Here is a 17,209-nt window from a genome sequence, read left to right as displayed (position 1 = left end):
GATACTGATCTTTAAAATCAGCTTGGTACATCCTTACAAATGTATCTGGTAGTCATGTGAATTATACTTTTAATGCTAATCAGCTAGCCTTTCATCCTGCAACAGTATGCTGTCTTCTGACCTTGCACCATATCGGCGTCACGTCACCCTTATAATTGCAGTTGGCTGTTATAAAGTGAACACAATGTATATGATGTAATGTGACAAAATGGTCCCGTTTTGGCAAAGGTAAATGGAAACTGAGCAAGGTGGCCACCTCTAGATTCTCTACGCAGGAAAAATACTGAATAAAATAGTTTTACTGTGTAGACATTTTTTTTTTCAAGTGTCAGCAACGTTTATAGTTTTTTTTAACTAATGTCATGTCAACACAGCCTAAAAACACAAGTGTGCTTTTTAAAGTGGAGATTTGCAGCCAGCAGACAGAGAGCGATGTAAGGGGCTGTAATGAGCCCCGATCAGAAGCGATGTAACAATGACTGTGGCCCTGCTGCAAGCCCTCCGAATAACAAGCTGTTATCTCCATTAAACGCCTGAGGAGGAGAACCTAAATTCTACTTGGCAAACGGAACAAAGAGCCGGCTCTCCTTGTGGCTGCCCACTTGTGCCTTCATGCATGGACGACAGCATTAACCCCCGAACGAGCGCCGCGTCGCACTGAGCGCTCCCCGACACAAAATGGCACTATCAGCTTAATCAGTTTTACCACTCGAGCGCTCGGCCCACCCTAAGTCAACATTTAGTGTTGTCCCATTACGTTCCATTACACCAGTCAACATTTCAAAGTGGCAACTCCAGTAAAAAACACAGGGGGGGGGGGGAGGACGTATAGAACCTTCACTGTCAGCATTTTGCCCTCAGTTTATTCAGGGAGTCAGCGCTGAGCCATAGGCAGAGCAGAGTTTACTTTATATTTTGCAGGCTGTTATGTATGGAGGATACAGGAGGATTTGAATCTGTGACTTTGTGGTTATAGGGTGACCTCTCCAACTAATAGGCCAATGTAAACTGTCAGACTTCATTTAATCCCTGTCATCCCCTTTCGCAAGGAGGTCAGAGGTCAGCTACAGAACAGAATCCCCGGGAGCTGTTTCGGATTCGATGCCTTGCTCGAAGGGAAGAGGCTTTCAGAGAGAGGAGGCATCAGCAGCTGAATCCAGAGACTCAAGCTGGCCATTCCACAGCCAGCCTCCCCACCTGCTCTTTCGCTCGTCAGTAAGAAAACTGCAGTTGGTATCCTGACAAATACAGAGAAATGAAGTGCAGTTCTCCACCAAGGCTGTTTCGACACCCCTGGCGTGTGAGACGTAACCTGAAAGCGCGCCTCTCGCTTTCAAAACATAACATTCAGGCAATTACCGACCAGAGCAGACAGAGGCGTGACAGACTGTGAAAAGAGAGAATTTAAAGGCTCAAAGAAAAAACTCAAGGAAGGTGAAATATTTACTGTTTGTGAAGATGACAGAGGGAGGCGATAACTGATCCCAGAACAACAACTTGACTTCATACTTTTTTGCTTACTGCAAACTGAATTCAAAGTTTTTATTCATAATCATCATCATCATTATTATTATTATCAGTAGTAGTATTGTTGTTACTAATAAGTCCTAGCTTTAGTAGAAGAGGTACCTAATAGTTAATATCACCACTAGAAATAATAGAAATAATTACACTTTATGAACTACTGTTATTTTAGGATTGACTATAATTTTTGCGAATCACCACTTAAAGGAATACAGTAGAATGAAGCGAACTGTGGAGCTTGAGTCTGGAGGAGATTAGCTTAGTTTAGCATGAAGACTGAAAGCAGAGGGAAAGAGCTGACCTGGCCCTGTCCACGTTTTCATAAAATGCCTCTAAAGCTGACTAATTTACACATTATATCACATTTGTAGAAATGTGTGGTGACAGTCCCTGCATCCGGCTGCCAAGAAATAGTTACATAACACGTGACTCCCTGTAAAACTACAACTCTGCATTCTTTGTGTACTGATGAGCTCTAGACGTGCTGGGTGGCGTATCTGGACAAACAATTTTGGAGGGAGCGGTATGACAGGAACGACGCCTTACAAACGTCCCGACAACACTGTAATCGTGGCTCCTCAAAAGCATGTCCAAGACATTTTAAATCAACTTCAACAGAGATACAGAAAACTGATGGCCATTTGGTACTCCTCTATTTCACTTTGTCCAAATGCCATTTTCACTCGAATTGACTGTAATTAAAGTGTCCTAGTGTATACACAGGTGTCCCATCACATTCAAGGCAGCATTTTAATGCTTTAAAGTGCAGGAGGTGGCCATGGTGAAAATCACCTGAGTGAGCCCAACCAGTCTTCACATAAAACGATGCAACAATAACAATTCCCTTAACTTTCGCAGAGGTCTGGTGAGTTCACGTCTTTCTAAATGGTTTGGTTTTCAGATTTATTAAAGCTCGTGTTCAGCAACACCACAGTCATATATTCTTGGATTTAGCAAGACGTCCTAACACACACCTTACACGGATAAATATTACGTAACGGAAAGCTAATTCAGAACTGGCTATGTGGCGGTGCAACATTTTGATCCATCTTTAAAATAAAAATATTGATTTGTGCAACACTAACCAGTGATTTTGTGATCTAAACATGCATGCTTTGTACACCCACCACAGATCCTGGTACAAGAACATGGCACTTGGACTGGAATAAATTTGCAAAATGTGGACTATTAGATTAGGACTTCCTGGCAAAAATCTCTTAAAGACGAGAGAGAAGAGGAAATGAGAAGCAAAGACGAGAAACTCTGGCAAATAAGTTTCTGAAAATACTCAGGAATTAAAGGGACATGATTACAAGAGCTAAGCAAAGATCATTTATCATCATCAGCGCGACCTCCCCGTACAGTATCCTCCTCCAGCGAAGTGTAATCACTATGATTTAATATTCTCACCGCTTTTACGGCAGAGTGTCCCGGCCATTCGTCTGGCAGCCCACCAGCTTTACCTAAAGTATTTACGTTCGGTACAGGCTGGCAGACTCCTCATTCATAACAGGCTGTGTTATTGCCGGCTGGCTTTCCAGTCCCATAGATAACCCAGCAGGCACATAAAGGAATGAAACCCTTTCCTCCCATTTAGTGCATCATTAGAGCCATACTGTTTAACACCCCTCTGTGCTTTGATTGAGGGTTCAGCTCAGTTCAGAAGGCGGGCCCGTAGCCATCGCCAAGAGGCAGATGGTGTCGACTCGTTGTGGCACCTGCTGCGTAAAGGACACTTTAAACTCTGTGAAAAGGCCCTCGCTTCTCTATATTATAGGTTTAAGAGGCAGCAAGATAAAAATGTACCTTATTCTGCCGCACAGAGACGAGTTCATGAGCTTTGGACACACTAAAAACCACTCTGAGAGAATTGCAGCCTTTTTTTCCTTTACAGCCTTACAATTCTTTTGACATTGATGTTTGGGGGGGGGGGATCATCAGTACACCAGGGTATGAATCATCCAAGCCTGATGGTCTTGATTTATCATCATCAAGTCAAGGAGACAGTACACATGCCACATTTCATAATGGCAGCCATGCAGCTGGTTAGTCAGAGGACACACACACTCACACACACACTCACACTGTAGCTGTTTATTGGCCTGATGGGCTCTCTGCTGTCTGGCCAGATTTGAGGGTGAAGGGTTCTGCCTGTTGGTTCGGTAACAAGGGGATTGAAGCAGTCTAGCACATGGGCTTACAGTGCAGCAGTTCTACACTTCTTCAATTTCAGTTTCTGTTTGATACAATAAGAGTTTTAATGTTACATTTATATAAAGGCTTTGATCAAAGTGGGTATTTTACAGCTAATTTGGGTCTAAAGCTTCTTTCTGCTCTGCTCCTGCCTGTGCATTCATGCGAATGTGCTCAAAATGGGACGATCCCGAACATTACACGTCACTTCAACGGAGAGACAACACTTGGATATCGCCTTACCACGCCCACATGACAGGCACACAGCTGTTGTCTGCTGTGCGTGGCAGGATGAGTCCTGCAGGGGTCTAGTTTTGCAGTTGTAATCACCCCGCAGCTACAAAGCTCAACACCAGAACCTTCGCTATTATCTCTGAACCTATTCTGGACCCGACAAAAAATTCAAAATTTGGACCTGCTGGTGGCACTGGAGGAAAAGTCAGGGAGTCACCAGAGTCAGTAGGATCCATCCAATGGGCACCATGAACATCTGTTCCAAATGTCATGGCAATCCATCGAAAAGTTGTTGAGACAGTCCACTCAAAACCAAAAATGTCAACTTCATTGTGGCGCGAGAGGAAAAGTTGCCAGTTAGTCAACAGCAACCCTTTAACACAGTAAATGTAGAGATACCTAACTGGGTAACAGATTCCATGATTCCATAGCAGCTGACTTTTTTACTCGAAACAGATCTCAAAATCACATCTTCTCTTTTCTCTTATTTACTACCAGACATTTTGTTTCTTGCTTGGTCTAGTTGACAGATTAATCATTTATTGGTGGGCATTTGTAATAAATACATGAATATATGAAGCCAGAGGACGTCTGGCATTTGAAAGTCAACTTCAACCATCACATACTACTATAAACAATTGTGATGGACTGGATTGACAGGAGATTGTGGGAAAGAGAAATCAGACAGGATTCTGTACCTCAAACAACTAGTGATTTCGAGGTGGGGTTATTGTACTTCTTGGTGGGGCTATAATCCACAACAGCTACAAGAGCTATTTGTGGGTTATCTGTGTGCGCCCGACCCAGCGCAGGACAGAATGATTGGTTTCACTGGCACCCGTGCAGCTGCTGATCTGTTTAAATCTGAAGGCTGTATTGTGCCAGTAAGCTGCTAGCACGTCTCTGCACAGGAATGCCTTCCCAGTACTTGGAATTTTAAGTGATAGTGATCCAGACAGACATTTTCTCTGGCAGCAATTAGTCATATTCACATCACTTACTGTGGTGTCTCCAGGGAGATGTGTACCACTCTTGTTAGATGAAAAGTTTACATTTAAAAAGGTGGTTTTACATAAACAGCCGTATTTTCACATTAATGCAAATGCATTTTATAAACTATAGTTTGGGCTTCATCGACGAGGAGTCACAACAAATAGGAGTTGTGCAGCAATGCAGCAAACACACTGAGATTGCTCTGCTGCTGCGTGGACTTGTGCTGTCCTTGTGTATAAATATTACACTGGCTTTGTCAGCCGTCAATTTAAAGCTCATTCTAATGTATTTATTCAGCTCTTTTATTTGCTCTGTTTTGTGCTTTAGGAGGCTGTTTGTGTGAAGATTTTGCTCACCGTTGACCAGCCTAGTTAATGAAGAGAAAGCAGGAAATCCATTAAAAATCCAATTTACAGCAGAGCAAAGCAAACACACTCCTGTCATCCCCTCAAAGGCTGAAATACACACACATCGTTTCCACACGCAACATTTTATTTCTGAGCTGAAGCAGAACATGCGACTTCGCCTGTATTAGTTTAGAGCACTGAGTGGCATGGCATTTGTATGCAGACAGAGAAGCAGTACAAAGTAGACCTATTTAGCGTGAACAGAGTTATAAATCTGAGGAGACTCAGCCTCGGTGAGGAGAGGGGATCAAAGTGCTCTGAATCCGTGCAGTTATCTCTTCCTACAATGCCGCTCCCTTTTGGGCTTTTCCCCTCACCACCCTCTCCTCTGCCCGTACGACTCGGGAAGCGAAACAATTTTTCTCATATTTTCACTTTGTCTCTGAGGAGGAATCTCTGCGAGCTGCGCGGGCCATGAAAGGCGAGCAAACCAAGCATCTCCATCCCTGAGATTTATGACTAATCAGTTAGGCTGAAGTCCTACAAAGCTGAACCTGAACCCTGAACTGCAGACCAGAAAAGTCTTGTGAAAAATAACAAGTTGTTGCACTTCTGCTCTTCAGTCTGAGTGTGGTCCTTCACTAAATAAGGACAATGCAAATGCTGTTTGACTGTCTAAAAAAGAAAAAGCAGTATTGGACAAATTAAATAAAAAATTGGACCTTATGATGGCGCTAGATTGAAAGTCAGGGCATCATCAGAGTTATCATAAGTGCCATTTCTAAGGCACTTTCATTATCCCATTTGTTTTAATGGTGAAATATAAGAATGCATTACTAACACCTAACTTATTATTTGCTCATTCATGTGTCAGTCTAACCCTCATTAGTCTATCGAAGCTGTTCTTCTGGTGCTGCTCTCAGCACACCAACTCATGGCTTGTTCTTGCCATGTTTTTTTTCGGTTGCTCTTGATGAGGATCTCAGAGCTGAATCTGCTGCACTGCACCACAATGCAAGTAAAATCCCTATCATGTAAAAGTATGAAAATGCCCACTAGATATTAGTTGGAATTGCAGGGAACCAGAAGTGGTGGGGTGTTTTAAATGCTACTGTTATGATTCATACACTTTAACTGCTATTTAACTGTTAACTGATTGAGACATTTAGAGCCATCTGATAATAGAGCCACGGCCATGTTACCATATGAACATTTTAGCTCCAGACCTCTCCCCAGTAAATCAGTGCGGGGGGGGGGGGGGGGGGGGTATATCCTCACATTAAGCTGCAGATGTTAAAGGAGGTGACATTCATGGCAGCTGTAGTGCTCTCGGCCCAGACAGCTGGAAACCGGCCAGAATGTGGAGACAGTGTTTAGAGAAACCATGTGGAGGAATATGGAAATACATGTGGCTGTGATTACATAAACATACTAATGACAAACCAACACTCATTCGGCCTGCCCTGGGCTCCAAAATAGAAGCTGAATAGGTATTGCAGCACACTGCAGCAAGTGTGCCTGAGTTACAGGGCAAAGAAGGGTTATTGTTGGCCTATAGAGGCTATGTGTAATCCAGAAGCCGAGGATACAGCCTTTAGGGAAAAACATTAAACATTCATTTCAACTGTCAGATGAGATTCTTACATGTTCAGAAAGTTCATTTGAAATTCAGAACAACAGCTTGCGCAGGGCTTTTCAACACCATGATTTCAGATTGATGACGCCGCATTTCTGAAATGTTTATCGTGGGTTTTTGAATGGACCCAAAAGGATGATGAACGCCGCCTGTTCAAAGGGAAAATGGGCATCAAGTATAAGTTTATGAGGCTCTCCCATGACAACAGAGATGATGTATATTCTCCTGAGAGTTTATTGAGGCTTTGTTTTTTAACAGCAGCACCTGCATGGATCTTTGGTGTTTGGGGGTGAATTGGTAAAAAAATAAATAAATAAAAAATGCTAGGCAAGCTAGACTTTTTTGCAACTGTATACCGTCTGACGGCAGGCTGGAACAACAGCGGGTCCCCAGAGGCGGGCGGATCAACAGAGGAACTCGGCCAGTCCGCTGACGTTACTTATGTAGAAATCAATAGCCCGGGCCTCCGGTGCCCTGGATTTATCTTCCTGACATTTTCTATTTGTGACAGATCTGGGTGCCTGTACAATAGAGGTGCTTTAAATTACTGTTTCAGAGGAGAAAACAAGCGCGGTCCTAAGCTAGCAGTTCCTTTATTTCAACTGGAATAAGGGTCGTTTGGACAAGAGCGACAGACTCCACCTTTTATTGACAGACTCAATCTTCCTCCCTTCATGAATCCGATGCATGTGCAACTATTTGTATGCACTGACAGTGAGACAGAGCAAAATAAAAAGTGTCTGTGTTTAAGGGTAACACACGTGCCTGATATTTGTATGTCATCATATCTATGAATAGTAATGGAGAAGTTTAGTGTCAAATGATGCTTTAAATGCCGTTTCAAAGGATCCTGAGAAGCACTGAATAATTGTACGACTTAAATGTTGAATGGTGTAAATGGTCAAAGGTAATGGATCAATGGGCATCAGCAGCTGCAATCCAAAACGCCAGCAATGCTTTTCTCAGGTGTGTGTGTATGTGTTGGGGGGGGGGGGGGGGGGTGCTCCTCAAACGTCCCAGTAGTTTTCTGGGTGTCAATGCGATTGATGGCTGTGTCACCCCCCTCTTTTGGCCAGGATGTTCTGAACCGTTGGCCACAGATGGCATGCGTAATTGGCTGTGTCTGTCACTGACATGTGGCAAAGACAGCAAACAGCAAAGGGCGCTGTCGGAGCTCTACATCAAGCAACGCAATCAAATGGAGTCGACGTGCTTTAAACCTAAAGCCAAAGTATCTTTCACTATTCGGCCCTTCGACAATCTATTAGGTATGCTATTGGTCAACAAACTGTCAGCTTGGAGGACAACATTGTGGCTAGAGGTGTTCTTTATGTATTTCTTACATTTTGAACATTCCGTCCATCTTTTAACATTTTCAGCTCCTCTTAAACCTTGTCATACTCAGCCACACTCCTCACCTTGCCACTTCACTTCCTCACACCTTTCATAACTTTTCTGGACTCGCAGTTGAAGTTTTATACTTTTTTTTCAGACCATCTCGGAACATTGTTGTGTATTGCGTGGAATGTTCAGGGGAAGAGTTGCAGTTTTATTGTTCTTAAAGCTTCAGAGCTGAGCAATGCCCAAGGTAACAAACAAAACGTCACTAACACAGAGCCCTAAACTTTCCTCACAGAAAACAAAATTCTAAATAAATGATGAGGTACCTCTATCCTTACCTCCTACGTGAAAAATGTGAGAAAAACAAACAAAAAAAGGGGCTTCTCACTCTTAGTCTTGGTAGACTGCTGCTGTAATACAGAAATAAAGTGCAGTGCAGATGAGTCTTTTTTTTTTTGGTATAACGTGAAAATGTGTGTTGCCTTTAGTTTAGCCATGCATTGAATAGGATAACTCTGTATTGACAATAAATAAAAACTTCAGTTTGGCGTCAGGCTCTGTTTCGATCACGCCCTGAGAACATAAATATTTCAACCAGCCAAAGCAAGAGCAGAGAGAGAGGTCGATGCAAACCCCTGGAATAACAAGGACCAGAGCCCACAGGTGGATGCTGGGCTGTAGATGCAGCACAGGAGGCCGCAGCAGAGTGGTGCAGCCGACAGAGGTGACCCAGAGCACAGATCTGCTCAAGATTTCTGGCTGATTATTGTCAGTTCTTTCATTTCAGGTGTACAACAGAAACAAAGATAATTTCAGTTACTAATTAACAGCGCAAAATACTGTTGTTCCGCCTATGTATTTGGCCCCAACTAGCTCTGCAGACTTTACATCTTCTGTCCTACTTTCTATGCTTAAATGCTATTCTGGTGCTGCTGCAGCGAAAGGAATTATTTTACGCCCCCCCACCCCCCGCCAGAGGTTGCAAGGATCCATCCTACAAACATTAACTCAAAGACAAGAGCTTTGTGCGGCAATCTACTGATTCAATCCTACCACTTTAGAGGGAAAAAAAGGCCGCGGTGGCTGAGGCGGTACTAATGCAGGATAAATTCAGGACGGTTCAACAATGGGAGGCTTCAGATAATACCGGCATAAAAATGCACCGCCTTATCAGTCAACTGAAAAACTTCCAACAAATTAAAAGAAAAGCAGTGGTGAGGGATATCTGAGAGCACAAAAGTAAAACACAGAACTGTGAAGTGCATATAAATGACTCGGTTAACTGGAGCGCCAACAAGCCGCAATAAACAAACAAAGCTCAAGGCTGATCCATTCACATCCACTGTGGACTCAGGTGTTGGACTCCAAAACAATCTGAAAATGTAATGTTTGCTGTGTTTTGCCTTCACTACACCCCCCACCCCCCGTGATCTACACTCATTATTCTCACACAACTGCCAATTTGTAAGTAGATTCAAGGTGAGCAGCTGTCAGCGGATTACCACAGCAGCACTTCAATCACCCCAAGGTAAAGAGCAGTTGGTGATTAAATCTAAGTAACACACACACACACACACACACACACACACACACAAAGACTCAGGGAAAAAAAACAGCACCCACACCAGTCTGTTGGGCTGCTGTTAGTACGTTGGCCCGAAAATCATGACATGCAACATTTTCATAAACATGACTAGGAGTCTACAGCCATGCTAGCGGCTCTGTAAGGTTGTACTGTGGTGTTTGGGGTAAATGCTATCATCAGTGTGTTAGCATGCTAACGTGATTTTTAGCACTAAAGACAAAGTGCAGCTGAGGCCAATGGGAATGTCAGTAGGTTTGCAAGTAATTTGGAACCAATGATGGAGATTAAAAAGTCAATTTATTACAGTTTACCCCGAGGGGGACATGTCTGTGCCACATTTCATGGCAATCAATCAAACAGTTGTGGAGACATTTCACTCAAAAATGTCAACCTCATGGTGGCGCTAGAGGAAAAGCCAGAGGCTCACCAAAGCCAGTCGAATACATCATCTGGGAGCCATGAGTGCCAGTACAAACTTTTGTGCCAATCCATCCAGTATGACGTTGAGATATTTCACTGGAAAAGTGAAAATCTGAGCTTCCGGTTGGTGCTCGAGGAAAAATCAGGGGATCACCAAAGTCAGTCGGCTTCATCCTCTGGGGACCATGAGATATTCCAGTCTGGACCAAAGTGGTAGACAGACTGACCAACCAACAGCTACAGTACAGCCAGTTCACGAAATCTTTTCCACTAGCTTTTGTCAACAACTGGTCTGTCCCAGGACAAGGAAGTGACGTGTCCATTTCAGGCAGAAATAATGAAATAACTGGAAGAGTTATTGTGACACTTTGAAGTGACGCAATGTCTACTTGCAAACCCTTGTCACAGATCGCTTCTGTCCACAGAGTGATATTTCCTTCTCAGATTGTTTCATTTGAATAGTTTCTAGAGGTCTAAATGCATAAACATAATTTGTACATCTTGTAATGCCTCAGCTTGAGGACGGGGACAAAATCATCAGTACCACATATGAATTTGCTGAATTTTATGGACCTGCACTTGCATTCACGTTTCATCTGTCCACTTGTGTTTTTGTAACGTCTCAGATGAGTGGATTGGAGACAGGCACGGCAAGTTGGCGACGGACCATCTAAAATGATAATCTTAATGGAAGTGATGTGTAAATGGGGGACAAATTTCCAAAGACACAGTGTGACAAAGTGTCCCAGAGTTGTATGCATTGTTTGTTGTTCCTTTCCCTCTCTAAACAGGCTCAGTCTCTCCAAAAGAGGTCTGGTGATTTATGATTTTAATGTCTGGACCACTGGGTCGTGCTCAGATGGGATCAGCACTGCAGGACAATGCTTATATTGTGATGCAGTACATTGTGTGTGGTTATTTGAACAAATACACTTCCTAGAGTAAATGCATTACTTTATTACTTCCATAAATTACTCAGGCATGTCATAAACATTCCTATCAGATCTAACAAGCAAAGTATCTTTAGTTGATGAGCTGCATACATATCCTGAGATTGTAGAACAGAGAGAGACTATTCCCATGGGACGAAGGCAGTGTTAAAATTCACACATAAAATTGACTAAGGACGTGACTGAAATCACTGAACCATCCCTGTAAAACTAATACAAAATGCATGACCAGGCCTGCTCTGGCAATACTACTGTTAGACAGAAACACTGATTTTCCCGAGGTAAAAACGTTGATGAATGTCTTCTACAAATGTGGTCAACTTACACTCTGATGTTCTGATCTCCCATCTACAACTAAAAAAGATGTAACGTGTTAATTAGTACGCCTTAAAATTGCTGCTAGGCAGATTTTGTTACATTTCTAATATTTTCCTTACCCATGTAAAGCACTTTGAATTGCCTCTGTGTGTGGTTCCCCCTGTTTCCAGTCTTTATGCTAAGCTAAGCTAAGCTAACCGGCTGGAGTTTCATATTTATCTTACAAACATGAGGGTGGCATCAATGGCCATGTGCTGGCATAGCTTTATACTGATTTATATCAATGTGGAGAGATAAAATGAGGGCGTGAGTTAAAAAGTGTGATACTTATTTAACACTGATACGAAAAGATACTCAAAACAAACAATTGCGCAGAAGACGCTCAGTTACAGGAACAACAACTGGAGTAAATGTGTTCCTCCTGCAGCCATGCTGCTGTATGGATTTGGTGTTTGGCTTCCTGCAGTATATTCTGACCCTTGCAGCACCTCTGTGTGCATGGGATGTTCCAGAGCACTGGATCAAGGCCGTGCGCCTGTACACTAATATATACACTGGACAATAATAAATCAGACACTGGCAATGCTATTTCAGCTGAGAAACAGCAGTGCGAGAGCTGTGTGGAGAGGACACAGGAACAACAGTCTGAACTGAGTGCTGCATGATTATTTAAAACCAGCTACGAGGTTCTACTCCACTTCACACGTACATAACAACACCTCCAGACATTGTCCACACATATGGCGTCCTGCGTCTCCTCCCTTGGTTATTCTTCCTCTAAATAATGAATCCCCTTTGGACACGAGTTGCTCCTCTCTCATTTATACCCACAATGCATTTTGAACCGGGGCTATACCTTTGGTTGTGATGGCAGGCTGCTCCCCCAGTAGCAGTTTTAGCCTCTTGGCGTGGATTTTACCCTGGTAATGTGACTGCGCCACCACCGCTGAGGTGAAGGACATGTTACACAGCGTGCAGCACTTGTTCTTGTCCACGTCGCCCTCGTCGCTGCCCTACAAAAACACAATAACACCTTATCAATGATACATTAGAGAATCCGACAGGACATTTGTTTATCTTTGGGAGCTTTTAAAACAGGATTCAATCAAACATGTCAAATGTATTATGAAGAAGGCACAGTACACTGTTCTAGCGAGACAGCTGCACACTGAACACATCACTAATCTCTACTATTTCTGATTCAGATGAGGGGAGGGGTGCAACACTTCACCCGTAAAGTGTTTAGATCCTGGCGGGATGCAAATGGAGTCGACTCTGTGTTTTAAGGGGTGATGGTGGGGCCCTTGCAGCTGATGGTGGACCGCTCCCTGAGCCTCCATCTGTGCGGGCTGCATCAAAACCCATTACGCGAGAATGCAGAGGACACAGGGCAACCCGCCATGCGCTGAGAGATGGATGCTCCTGTTTTTACTGAGAAATGGGAGGGAGGAGTGGGAAACAGTGCCCCGCTGCAGGCTGGGTCAAGGAAAGGCTGACATTCAGAGTGGAAGAAGAGCAGAGGCAAGTGAACTCCGTGACCTCACTCACATGCCTGTTCCTCCTCCTAGGCGCACTCCACCAGATACAGTAAGCCCGGAGAAGTGTGTGTGCGTGTGTTTTCAGTTGAATGGTCTCCTCTTCAGACAGCCTGAGATAATAATGAGCTCATTCACCTTCATGATATGCATACTTCTAACATTAATGACTTGGTATTATGTTTCTGCTAATGTAGCTTTTTGTAGTCCACTGACTGATGTGTTGACATTCAAGCTGGCAGCCTAAATGTTATTAGAGCCAAGAAATCAACATCTGTTATACACTATATTAGTGTTCATTCTTGGTACCAAGTGACAGCGTCTATACTGTCATTTAAGTGGCACAAAAATAGCTTTCTATATCAGTACATTTCATTTCAATACTATACAGCTGTGGGTTTGAACCTGCCAAACAAGCAGTCGACAGCTAACTTCATGCTTCTGTATGTTGTATCAACATTTCTAGACAGTGTGACGAGTTTAGGAGGGCACCATGGATGTTGACAACCATTTCCTCAGACACGTTCATGTGGCTCTTCCTTTTACAGTATATAGATTCTGAGTATACTACCACGTGTTATTTGACTTGCAGATCCACATGGGCTTTGGGAGGTGTAGGCTTGCAGAAGCAACATTGAGGTGACTGCACCCCCGACTTAAAACGAGGCTTTTAAAAGTTAGTGTAAGTAATATCCTTCAACAGCAGACGTACGTGCTTGAATTCTTGTCAGTTACATTGAATTCTAATGTAATCAAGGTTGATTTACCTAATTTGTTGTCTAACAGGGGTCTAATTCAGTGTTAACACATGTATCTATCTTTGCTGTCAAAAAATAATTTGGACATTGGCCAAACTAATTACAAATGCAAACCTCTGTTGTAAGCCATCTTTACACTGCTCGTACTAATTAAGCTGCCAGTTTAAACCGACTTCATTTTAGAGCTTTATAAACGGTATTTGCTTTTCATTCTGCTCACAAACAAACCAATAGGTGATTTCTGCACTATCTCAATTACTCTCAGCACCACTCAATCACTTCCAGTTAGCCAGCAGAAGGACTCTTGTATTCACTGAATTAGTCTGTGGTCTACATACAGAGAGCTTTTTCTTTGCTGTCTCGAGGAGGGAACAAGTGGACAAACAGAATGGACATTTCATCATTCACCTAAACTACAAGGAGCTCATCTCATTTATTAATAATTGCACCTCTCGTCTGTTTCTTAGTATTTTACTTATGAAGGAATGTAATATCTCATAATATTTGACATGAAAAGATATGGTAACAGACTAACCAGAATTACAACTGCAGTCTGTGTACTGAACTCAGCAACTGTTGACTCTTTCATTTCATTTAATTGAAAGATCTTTCTAACCATGAACGCACCTTCTTGTAGTCAAAGAGCAACGTAACACCAGCTGAAAACCTTGTTTTTGCTGAGGTCCAGTTGTTTCGATTTCTCGCCTTAAGTAATGTCTGTGTGACATGGAAGTGTACTCCCGGGTGTGTCAGTACACTGTGACCTCACCACGGTAAGGTTACAGGTGTGACAGACTTGAAACCAGCTGTATTAAAAAACTGCTTCTCAGCCTGGTATGAAGTTACTCTTTGTTTTGTCTCTTTTCCACTGACGAGTTTGACATTTTGTAAAACACGCTTATTATCGATTAGAGAGTTAGATGAGAAGATCAATGCTCCCATGTCTGTACACTAAACATGAAGCCAAAGCCAGGAGACACTTAACTTAGCTTAGCACAAAGGCGGGGAAAAGGGGGGGAAGCAGCTACCTTGGCTCTGTCTAAAGGCAACAAAATCCACCTAGCAGCACCTCTAAAGCTCACTAATTAACACGGTATATTGTGTTGTTTAATCCACACAAAGATTTAACTGTAAAAACAGCAGGTTTTGGTTTTATGCGGGGTTATGTGGCAGATTATTTCCTGGCTGTGTGGAGTGACTTCCTGGAGCTGGTTGCCTGGCATCACAATGACGACACGACACCAGGAGATATTTTATCTTTGGATAGAGTCAGGCTAGCTGTTTCCAGTCTTTATGCTAAGCTAATTACTGGCTATAGCTTCGTACTTAGCGTACAGACATGCAAGTATAATTTCCCCCTGGGGATCAATAAAGTATTTCTGATTCTAATTCTGAGGTGGCATCAAGTACACTTTTCCTTTAAAAAAAAATCAAATAATACAATATATCGGCAAAACTATCCATCTAACCCTACTACTTTTACATATGATACCATATGTCTACACAGTCTACACAGAGATAGCCAAGCCATGACCAACCTCACTCCAATGATGTAACCGTGGGGAGAAGGGCATGAAGCGTAACGTTCTTAATGGTCTGCCGGCACTATGAAAACATTGGAAAAACCCAACAACATTGTTTATGCATGATACACTGGATCAAAGCAACAGTGATTAACTGAGCTACAAGCCCTGGCTGTATGTGACATGACTCATAATTCAATTCCAGGGGTGCAAAATGTTTGTTTGCTTTGCAAGCATTTGCATACAGTCACACGGAGTGCAAACGTCTGCAACTACATTAACAAAGGTGACATTTTAAACCCACCACTTCATCAGACAACCACTGGTTTCCGCATCATTAGGCACCCAGCAATGCCAGCGGAAGGTCATGTGACCTCTCACCAAGGCCCCACATAAACGTTCATAACCACAAGGTAATGTAACACTTATGTTACACTAATGAGGCTAGCAATTAAGCTAATTAATGGTTTAATGATGAAAACTGCACACAGGATTGGATTTTAAACAGTAGTTCACACAGGTGGGTGAAATCACCTCTCACCCCCCTTATGAAAGTGTCGAACTCCATGTCACAGTGCTCTGGGTTTTCTCACGATGGAGGAAAACTATTTGGCTCCAACACAAAAGCTTCTCCCAAGAGGAAACTAATGTCATTGTGTGGGAGGTTCTGAATCGCAGTGAGCAAACATCCAGCTCTCTAAACAAGCTGAGGGCAGAGGATGTTAAAACACTTTAGGAGGGGATTATAAATCGTATTGGCCAATGTGTCATCCACAAAAAGAGTTGGTGAGCTTTTGAAAAGGATATGACAGCACAGAACCCTCTTGCCTTTTGCCAAGTGCTTTATACCTGGTCTGAAGAGATCTCTCACACACACACACACACACACACACACACATACACGTTAAACCCCAAGTAATCACAGCTTGCCATTTGTCACGACAAATGCTGCGTCGGTTGTCTTTCAGGTTTCCATCCAAATATAGTTCACATTTTAACTACATTTTGCCAAAATTGGCAAAAGAAAATGCTAATTAATGTCCATTTCCATCCACAACAGTTATGTGAATATTAGGAGTTGAGCGCGACGAGATAAACAATAGGTGGCGCTAATTCTCCAGTCGCGTGTCACTGAGCCTTCGCAGAACAAGAGGGCGCAACGATGTGACGTAGTTCAAAGAGCTCAAACTCAAACGTGGGAAAACCATTCACCATTCAAAAATTCATGTTTGCTTCATGTATTCATTCACAGTCTCCTGATCGCTCCAACAATCTGACGTTTTCATCTAATGCTATTGCTATGCTATAATGCTATAATGCTTTTGTCTCGACGGTGGAGCGAAAGCATGAGCGACAAATAGGTCACATGCTCCAGGGGAGGACGCCTCCGGATGCTTGGTGAATACTGGGCCCTGGACATTAACACAAAAATACATGTCTGTCTGATTGTGTTGACAGTAGTCACTGTCCACTTAAAAATGTTGGGACATTGTGTTTAAATGCGAGGAATAAACTATCTTTGAGTGGAGAAGATCGTAAACAAAGCTGGGGGTGGGGGTCCCCAATGCTGCAATTTCAAATTGGACCCTTTACTGACATGCTAGTTGTAGTAAACTGCAATGTAGTGCAGATCACAACTGTGTGTGTGTGTGTGTGTGTGTGTGTGTGGATGAGGAAAAGACAAAGACACAGCTCTTCCTCCCACAGTGTGTGATAACTGAGGAACACTGCTGCACTCTGAGTCATTCTGACACACACACACACACACACACACACACACACACACACACACACACACAAAGCCCCTCCTTCTGCCCTTGGCCTTGTCCTTCACTAACTCTCAGCACACATA

At 43.0% G+C, this 17,209-nt stretch overlaps 1 protein-coding gene across 1 annotated transcript in view; it reads right to left on the bottom strand.

Moving 5' to 3' along the window:
* zmat4a (zinc finger, matrin-type 4a) overlaps positions 1 to 17,209 on the bottom strand; it is a 74,177-nt gene that overhangs the window by 12,118 nt on the left and 44,850 nt on the right. The window contains exon 3 of the mRNA XM_070903915.1: positions 12,398 to 12,554. Within this exon, the coding sequence (XP_070760016.1) occupies positions 12,398 to 12,554 (157 nt within the window). The remainder of the gene's footprint in view (positions 1 to 12,397; positions 12,555 to 17,209) is intronic.

Source organism: Enoplosus armatus, chromosome 4 (genome assembly GCF_043641665.1).
Source record: "Enoplosus armatus isolate fEnoArm2 chromosome 4, fEnoArm2.hap1, whole genome shotgun sequence".
Taxonomy (NCBI): domain Eukaryota; kingdom Metazoa; phylum Chordata; class Actinopteri; order Centrarchiformes; family Enoplosidae; genus Enoplosus; species Enoplosus armatus.
This window is presented reverse-complemented; position numbering and strand designations above follow the sequence as displayed.